This window comes from Kryptolebias marmoratus, linkage group LG9, assembly GCF_001649575.2.
Source record: "Kryptolebias marmoratus isolate JLee-2015 linkage group LG9, ASM164957v2, whole genome shotgun sequence".
NCBI lineage: Eukaryota > Metazoa > Chordata > Actinopteri > Cyprinodontiformes > Rivulidae > Kryptolebias > Kryptolebias marmoratus.
Window position 1 is genome coordinate 20,230,916 of NC_051438.1, and position 9,559 is coordinate 20,240,474.

At 46.7% G+C, this 9,559-nt stretch overlaps 2 protein-coding genes across 3 annotated transcripts in view; one reads left to right on the forward strand and one right to left on the reverse strand.

Moving 5' to 3' along the window:
• Positions 1–3,695, forward strand: part of LOC108231359 (serine protease 23) — a 4,872-nt gene extending 1,177 nt beyond the window's left edge. For both annotated transcript variants that reach the window (XM_017408380.3, XM_017408379.3), the window contains one exon: positions 597–3,695. In XM_017408380.3, the coding sequence (XP_017263869.1) occupies positions 605–1,750 (1,146 nt within the window). In that variant the 5' untranslated portion in view covers positions 597–604 and the 3' untranslated portion in view covers positions 1,751–3,695. The remainder of the gene's footprint in view (positions 1–596) is intronic.
• On the reverse strand, positions 3,400–9,137 carry cfl1 (cofilin 1). Its single transcript, XM_017408382.3, has 4 exons — positions 9,001–9,137; positions 5,386–5,696; positions 5,235–5,311; positions 3,400–4,383 (listed from the first exon to the last, which is right to left on the reverse strand). The coding sequence occupies exons 1-4, from the start codon at positions 9,001–9,003 to the stop codon at positions 4,265–4,267; spliced, it is 510 nt and encodes a 169-aa protein (XP_017263871.1). The 5' UTR covers positions 9,004–9,137; the 3' UTR covers positions 3,400–4,264.
• Positions 9,138–9,559: the final 422 nt, after the last annotated feature.

Below are 9,559 nucleotides of genomic sequence, written 5' to 3' on the forward strand. Positions count from 1 at the left end.
CCTCCTCCGTACACCAGGCTGAAATCTTATTATCCTGGTAATCTATAGCTCAGGAACAAAAGGGTCCTTGTTGCCTCTCTCAGACCTGCAAAGGTTTGTTAAGCTGAACCTGCTGCTTCATCATAAAACTGTGAGGGCGTTCAGGTTTGCAGGGGGCGGGGGTCACATTTTGTCGCTTGTTGTGACTCGACAGGCGGGCGATAATGTGACCGTCTGTGTTGGAGTTTCAGGAAAGTCGTAGAAAACAATCGTCAAATGCAGACTGAACTGAGTAACTCAATGATTCAAGATGGCCGACGCAGCTAATGGGCGAATGTGGTGTATTCTCGGTTAATTTTACAGCCACAGAGCTGAACTTTGGTGTGGTAGTAGCTGAGAGTCATCCACAACACATACTCTGAGAGCTGACAGATTTTGGGGTATCATGTCATAACATTGTTCTTAAAATTGGTCTAAAATGGCCGAAACTGAATCATTTTTAAATTTTTAGATGATCTTAGCTCAGAACTCGTCATGAACAGTGGTGGGTGATATGCATTCCTTTAAAGCGGGAATGTTTTTCCGGGTTGTAAACTGTTTTCCTGATTAACTTCCAGTGTTTTCCATGATGGCGCCGTGTGTCGTCTCCCTCCTCGCCCAGCTGCTCCTGCTCCTGCATCACTTCTTGCCCCTCGCCCTGTCCCTCCTCCACCCGCCCGTGCACGCGAACGTGCATGTGCCCACGCTGGTGCCTCACGCCCCGACGCCCCTTGGCCGCTCCCGCTTCAGCGCTCAGGCTCACCTGGACTTCACGACCCGCTGCAACGCCAGTTGCTTCCACCGGGGGGAGCGGCAGCTCAGCGACGGGCTGGCCTTCGAGACCCTCTACGCCGACGGCTTCCGCACTCTCACCACGGTGGACGTGGAGGGCGACGACGAGGAGGAGGAGGAGGGCGGCGAGGCAGGCCGCTCGGGTCACCCGTCTCCGAGGCGACCGAAGGTGAGGCGCACGAAGCGGCAGATCTACGGCGCAGACGGGCGCTTCAACATCAAGGGGGACAACTTCCTGTTGGATTACCCTTTCTCCACAGCCGTGCGCATCTCCACCGGCTGCACCGGCGTCCTCGTGTCCCAGCGGCACGTCCTCACCGCCGCCCACTGCGTGCATGACGGGAAGGATTACGTGCACGGAGCGCGGAAGCTCAGGGTGGGCTTCCTGATCCCCCCGTCCATCAACGGCACCCACTCCGACTCGGTGTCTGACAGGAAGCCCCTGGTTCGTTGGGTGCGTGTGAAACGCACCCGCGTGCCGAAGGGCTGGATCCAGGGCCCCCAGGAGGCCAGCATGGACTTCGACTACGCCCTGCTGGAGCTGCGCTGGCCCCACCGCCGGCCCTTCATGCGCCTCTCGGTTGCGCCCTCCTCGGACGACCTGGCGGGGAATCGCATCCACTTCTCTGGGTTTGACAGCGACCGGCCCGGGGAGCTGGTGTACCGCTTCTGCCCCGTGGAGGAAGAGTCCCGCAACCTGATCTACCAGCACTGCGATGCACGGCCCGGCGCCAGCGGCTCCGGGGTCTACGGCCGAGTGTGGGACGATGACCTGGAGCGCTGGGAGAGGAAGGTCATTGGGATCTTCTCCGGCCACCAGTGGCTGGAGATCGACGGGGAGAACAGGGATTACAACGTGGCCGTGCGCATCACTCCTCTGAAGTTTGCTCAGATCTGCTACTGGGTCCACGGAAACCGGCCGGACTGCCGCCAGCACTGAAGAGACTCACCAGCCTAAAGAGACACGGGAACTAGGGGTGCAACAACGGTTTATGCTGCAAGATTCCTCACGAAATCAAACAAAAAAAATAGATGTTTTTAGTGAAATTAGAACCAGATTGTTCGTGTGGCTCCAGTTTAAACAAACGCGTCAGGCACTAGGACCATTCGACCTCTGTTGCCTCTGCAGCTACGTGCTGAGGGGGAAGAGCCTGCGATTTGTTAGCTTCGAAGCTTGGGAAGGTTGAGCCTGAACGTCTCTTCAATCTGTTTTTGTTGAGGAGAAAAGAGTCGGTCAAAACCCTTGATTTGGAGTCATCCCGCTCCTCCATCGTCTCTGTGTTCATCAGACTTTAATTAACGATGAATAACAACACACAGAGGAGTTTCACTCTAATGTCCTCTTCAGTCAGAGTTTCCACGACTCGGACTCTCAAACACCCCCCTGAACACACCGCAGAGGATTTAGATGTGTTTTATATTCGTCCTGTCATTTTAAGGTGAAAGGTTTATGGCTGTTTGAGTTTTTATTCAGGGTTTTTTTTATTTAAAAAAAGGAAGACATATAAGAAAGAATTAGTCTTTTATTTAAATAAATCCAGCCCGTTCCATTCTGATATGAAAAGATATACAGAGAACAGTTAATTTTGTATTTCTTTGTGAAGATTTTGACTAAATAATTTGGAAAAAAGTGGCAAAATTGTTCATTTTCTTGAAGAAAATATAAAAATAAAGGGTTGGCCTTCAATTCTGGCTCCTTGTGAAAACGAGCCGGACCCTCCAGAGTTCAAAGGTCACACAGCTTTAAGTTAGAAGGTCGAGTACAGATGAGAGGCCATTTTTTTTCTTAAAATTATTATTAAAATCTCGTCTCGTTACGCCTCTGATAGGAGCACAGGGGGACCTGAATGATGAAGAGCAAAGCAGGCTTGTTTCTGTGCAGAACTCCAACTTTCCACCTTAAAAACGTCACTTTTTAACACCCATTCAGAGGCGTCTTTACTGTCAGCGTTCCCTAAATCACAGCTGGAAGTCGCTTCTTCTAGGAAGGAAAACCACTTTTACTTAAATCAGGTAAAAATAATCCATTGAGGACATGATTCTCATCTTTTTTAGTTTTTCCTGAGGTGTTGGGAAACTCCAATTCGATGGCATCTCGATGAAACGAATCATAAAACTTTTTTCACACATAGCAGAGAATATACTCTTCTTACAGTGACAGATTTGGTAAATTTATCTTTTATTTTTGGAAAAATGGTTGGTATATATTTTAATAAAGAGATTTATGCAGCTGTGTGGTGTTTGTTCAGCAGCTTTAGGCTGCCCTCTTGTGGTCCTAATATTTATTACAGCTTTCTTGTTTTTACTCTTTCGAGTCTCCTTTAATTGTTGCAGATTAATTTAAATTAAGTCAGGCTTAACCTTTAAATCTGAGACCTTAATTATGACGACTGTTTGTTTGTCTGTTAGCAAAATATCTAATTAATCATTGAAACTCCCAGAAGGTTGTACCCATCTTCAGGTCTTTAATTTATCCCAACAACTACATTATTTAACGTTTTTAATCGTCATTCCACACAACTTTAATCCCGACATAAAAAGAGCTAAAACGCTGCTGAGTTTAAGCGATAAAAAGAATTCAAACAGAAGTAGTTAAGTGCTTTTTATTAGAGATAAGGAGACGATACAAAACATCCACCATTCAGTTTTCAGTCTCATTCTTCACGTACACGTCGCTCGCCACCCGACCGTCGCAACAAGCAGAGGCTTTAAAACGAGGAAATCTTGGTTTTTAAACAAGTGCGAGGAATGTTGTTCTTAACTACATCAAATACCACGTCCTCTGAGACAACTGGAAATAAAATGAAACCACTCAAGTTTTCAAAGTTGCATGTTCAAAAGAAAAAAAAAAAAAAAAAGAACAATAAAATAATATTGGAAAAAAATATTTATCTGCGTTCCCCCCAGAGAAGAGTGAATTAGTTTTACTACACCTAGTTTCAAATTACAAACCTAATGAGAAGTTCGGCAAAAAAAAATAAAATTAAAAGAAATAAAAAAAACAACAACAAAGCAAAAGCTGGAATAATTGTCAGGACTCTGCGGTTGGAAAAGAAAGGAAAAGGTTCATTTCTGTGCAGCGTTTCAAGTGGAACCCAGAAAGAAAACCCTGTTAAACATGAACAAGTATGTTTTAAACCTCCTCCTCCTCCTCTTCATCCTCCCTTGGCTGTATCTGAACTGTTTTCTTCATGAGTGTTTTCTTCATAAACTTTATGTTGCAAGAACTGAAGCGACAGTCTGCCTTTTTTTTTGTTTGTTTGTTTGTTTTTTAAATCAACTTGTCACTTAAATCCCCAAACCCACCCTCTGCATCCCTCCCCGAGAGTCCCGCAAACGATGCTGGTTCTGCTTTCGCCCTCCTCCAAACCCAGACCCAGACTGGAATGAACAGCTAAACCCGACAGATGTGTCTGAGAGGCTTCGATCGAAGCCGGAGGGGGAGGAACAACATTTACGCTTTTAAAGGGCGTCCTTCCACGCTGGTGACCGAAGAGCCGCCGAGCTTCTCTGCCAGTGTCTGCTGGTCCTTCAGGTCCTCCAAACCGTTCACCTGCCACTCGTGTTTAATTCCTGCAACAAGGAAAAACCACAAGTCAGCGGATCTGCTTATCGCCCGCCGCCTTTCACGCCGGAGCGTTACACCTTAAATGGAACTCTCAGGGTGAGTGTTGTTGTCGACTCTCAGCTACTACCAAACTTCAAAACTCTGTGAAACTGTCTGAGTTAAATAAACACTGACAACAGGTCGACCTATGAGCTTCTTTTCTTTTATAGCCACTTGATTGTTAGCACCAGATGGCTGATAAACTCAGATTTTTTGTGTTTTTGGTCGTTATCTATTTGTTGTTTAGCACCACATAATAATTCCTCATCTTAAATAAACATATATTTTCCAAGCAGACAAAAGGAAGTTGTTCTTAAACTAAAACAGAAGAGAACTGCAGCTTATGAACCACTGAACTGTGAGCTGCTGTTCAGACGAGGCCGATATCAGCCGATTAAACCTCTAATAAAGACATCAACGCACCGATGCAGGTATATTTCTGACTTTCTGTTCAGGTTAGTTGTTTTTAAACTCTTCTGTCAGACCCTAATAACTCCAGAGGGAGATGAGCGCTCAGCATCCCTTCGGTTTTGTGCACCAGTTTGTTTCCTGCTCATGTCTTCTCCTTCTGTTCCCTTTTCAGGGGTCTCCACAGCGAGTCGTCCTCTCCCATCTGTCTTCACTCCCACTCCCTCCATGTCCTCTCTGACTGCATCCAGATATCTCCTCTTTGTCCTTCTACCAGTACACCCGCTGTCCTGCTCATGTGTGCAGTTTATTTTTACCATAAAAGTCTGTTGCGTCTGTATGCTAGGAGCCATGAAAGCGACCCTGGTTCATGTTGAAGACACCAGCGTCTCACACAGATCCTCCTTACCTTCAAATTTCCTCTTGATGGCATCTTTGGAGCTGGCATAGATCATCTTGCTCTTCAGTGGAGCGGAATCTGGAGCCCTGTTAAAGCACGACACACGTTTCAGCCCAGAGTCACTTGAAGCAGCGGTTTGAGGGATTCTGCCCAAACTCACCAGAAGATGAAGACCAGGTCCTCCTTCTTTGTTTCTTTGGTCTCGTACGTGGCGTCGTACAGGGCGTAGCGGCAGTCGTCGGGGGGGAGCATCTTCACGAAGTGCCCGAAGGGGTCCTGAATAGTGGTGCCCACGTCACCCAGCAGGATCTCCTTGCCCTCATCCAGAACAATGTTCTTCAGGTCCTTGCTCAGGCAGAACAGGATGGCCTTCTTCCTTTTCCTCTTCTCGTCCTCGTTGGCTTGGGCTTTACGCACCTTCATGTCGTTAAAGACCGCAATGACTTCATCTGTGACCTTCACACCGGATGCCTGCGGGCGGGACGGGGACACAACAAATTAAAAATGCAAATCATTTCTCACCTCATGTGAAACTTTTCCTCCAAGGTTTCCAACATGAAACAGACCAGGAATTAAATGTTCTGAACGTCTGAGGCCACTAAAGCTTTTAAACTCTGCAGAGAGTCTCTAAGAAACCGTCTGCGACAAGTTTGGAGCGTTCTGATTCGAACTTTGATTATCAGGCGGCAGGCGATTCTCGGCCTTTAACTGCTGATGTTTTGGTCGAATCTTAAACAGTCTCTTCAGTAACGATGTGGCCTTTGGTTGGTTTTTTTATATCAACTTTTTGGAAAAAGCTACTCGGGACTCCTCCAGGTCACTAAATGCAGGTGTGACGGAGCTGAGGAGGAGCCAGGAGGCCGCCGCGTGACTCGAGAACCCCGTGCCTCAGCAACATGGCTGCTAAGACGCAACCGAAACCCAGAGGGGTGTGGTCACGCTTTACGCTGCGGCGGCGTTAAGCAACCCTAAAACAACATTTATTACGTGTAAGGTCAGGTGGAGGGAGTCTGGCAGACAGAGATAAGTCCCGCTCGGACAAAGTCCACCTTCAATATAAAAACCAAATGAGTCGAGCGCGCAGGTGTGAGCCGATTCGGCGGCGGTGGCGAGGAGGCCTAAAACACACAGTCCTTTTAGCTCGGTGATGGCCCGCCATGTGGGCGAGGCTCGGAAACAACGGAGCCTCTGTTTCAAACGCAGAATATAAATTAGTCACAACTCTCTCAGTCAGGTCTCCTGACTCCATTTAGACACGTAAAAACAAGAAAATCCAGCCTTGACAGAATAAGGCGGATCTCGTGGCATTACATCACTGGGAAAGAAAGAAAAAAAAGAACAATAAACAGACAATGAGGAGGAAATAGTTGGCCAGGAAGGAACCCGAACGGCGAAGCAGCACGAGCGGACGCTGTGTGTTTGTTCAGGGCATTAAAGGCCTGCAGCAGATAACATTTCAGACTAATAATCAACCAACAAACAGCCGTAATCTGTCCCGTCGACGAGGTAAACAAGGTAATCGAGTATTTATCACATGTACCGCCTGCAGTTATGCTCTTCTTTCCTAAAAGAAATAACTTTCTGAACATCGTGACTCCGGGATCTCTCATGATTCAGAGAATCAACATCATCTGCAGCTTTAAATCTCTGTTTTTATAGTCTGCTACGATAATCTCCGTACAGAGTTAGTTTTTTGTTTTTTTTTGCAGCAGATATCCTCCCTCTGGTGAGCGTCACTCGGCTGTCACCTGATCTTATCTTCACCATTTATATTGTTCTCCACGGGACTCAAGGTTCAGCTCTTTTCCCCTTCAAGATTAGCGCTCGCAGCTTTAAGATGGAGGGCAGATTCACCAGCAAACACAGGCCTGAAGGGCTGACGTCAGACTGAACTGAGGGGCAAAAATACAACCAATCGCCCACGGCGTTTAAAGCCATAACGGCTGGCAAAATATGCGATTCTTCAATTATTCTGATCTGAATTTTATGTCCATGTTGCATCATCGATGGTAGAAAATAACCAATGAACGCCTCATTCTGTGCCAAAAGTCTGATGGGTTGTAATAAATGAGCGAAATCAGCAAGAGTCATGTTTTGTTGCCAACAGTTACGAGTCGTTTGTTTACATCCGAACATCGGCAAACTTTACGCCTCGGCGGATGTATATAATCCTCGGATCAGCCAATGTTCTGACCTCAGACTTGAGGATTTCTGTGACTCATCCTCGAATTTAGCTGTAAACACAAACGAGGAATATTCGCCGTTTTTCTAAAAACCCAGATAAGTTTGAGCTTTAACCCCCAAACTATCATTAAACGACGCAGAAACACAAAAATTAAAAAGAAAAATCACGTATTTTGGCAGCTTCTATGGCTCCTCGTGCCGAAGCTTCGGCCGTTTTGGGTAAATCTAGAAAAAAACGATCTGCGAACGACTCTCAGCTACTACCACCCCAAACATCGTTAGCTCGGCGTCTGTTGAGCTGACTGAGCTGGATGTCCACTGGCTGTGGCGGCCATCTTGAATAGGGGCGACTCTAAAAGCTGGTGATATGTGGAGACTCCATATTTTGCTAACACTACAGACAAAACAGGCAGAAAACGATAAATATGAGAAAATATTTTTCTCAAAATTTTTATAACAGCGGTGCACAAAAAAATGCACATATTTGTTGTATTTGTAGATTGCTTGATCCCTATGAATGAGCTGGGACATGATTATTAAATCTGTTGTTGATTATGTGGATGTGAAGGCCATCCTGAGTGTGTTTATTATTTATTTATTTTTAAAAATGCGCATCTAAAAAACAAGATGACAGACGCTGCTTTAGCCTCAGCTAGCTCCCCCTAAAGCTGCTGTTAAATAATCATCACATTTTCATCCAAATGTCTGGTTAAACATCGCAGCAGAACCGGCTTTAATCGCGCCTGGTTTCAATAAAAAAAGCTGATTTCAGCGGCGGAGCGGAGCGGAAACAAAATGGTCTTTGCACCAAATTCAGGGTGGGGCCGTGAACGCAGCACGTGTTGCGCTAAGTTGCTATAAAAGGCGAAAAAATGAGGAAAGGAGACAAAATCACGCTTCAGGCATGGTTTTTTTTATTTATATATTTTTTGCCAGAACACCCAGATTATTTTTTGCCAGTTTACGTGTTTCCAAAGCGGGGAGGGTTAAACCGAGGCGGTCCGCGGACAAAGGGAGCCGAATCTCGGCCGTGTAACAGGAGTCGCTCCGCCGCTTTTTTCCCTCCCCCACCTCCCTCCTCCCCGCACCTGCTCCCGGAAGGCGGAGGTGAAACGACAGAAACATGATGCAGTGGACCCGCAGGAGGGGCGTCATGGCAACGCCGAACAGGAGAGACATTTTTTTTTTTTGGTTTGTATTTCCTCCTTCCTGGCACGAAAAGAAAATTTAAGAAAATGGCGCCGGTTGTTTTGGGTTCGTCTCCTCTTTTATGCGGGGGTGGTGGGGAACCACACACGGCTCGGCGTCGTTAAGGCCTACACTACGCCTCCATACATAAAAACGATTACACTGCGCTGCTTTGCGCCGTCGTTAGCCGCTAAACGTCCCCGACGAGCGGAGCCTTCCGCCGCCGATAGCCTCGGAGCTAACCGGGGGTCCTCCTGCGACATTCCAACCGGCGTGACGCCAATAAAATCGACGAAAATTCCCGCAGAATAATAACGGGAAAATGCCCGAATGCGCCCCGCACGTTGAGGCGGCGGCTATATAACAATAAAGTGGTATAATTATTTTTAAAAAGAAAACGTACCATAGCTGGAGCTCTGAATCAGTCAGCGTCTGGGAGAACTTGAATGGATGAAGCGATGACGAACTGACGGATACTGCTCGTGCCCTGCGGGAGCGCGCCTGACAAAGCGCGGCCCCGGGTTTTTTTTTTTTAAGTATGGCAAGCCGAAAGGACCAAAACAAAATCGCCACTTTTACTACCCTCTAAATTTAAAAGTAACGCAAAGAACAATTTTAACGAGCCAGGATCTGAAGGCGAAATCACGCCAAAATGCCGGTTTTTACAACTCACCTCAGGCCGCCTCGGCCCAATCAGAACAACGGAGTAAGGATTCATTCTGATTGGAGAACTCATGCGTGTTCTCCGGTTGGAATGTTTTAAAAGATATTCTCATTGATGGTGAACCAGCAGCATTAAGGAGCAAATGAAGGACAAATTGCAGCAATCGTGTGTATTTATTTGAAATAAATCTCTCCAGTTGTGACAAATGTTGTCCAGGAGATGTCCATCACACCAATATTTTTTGTGCCACGCCTCTGTTGGTTCCGCAAGCTTGCTCCATTTCTGAACGCTCATGTCT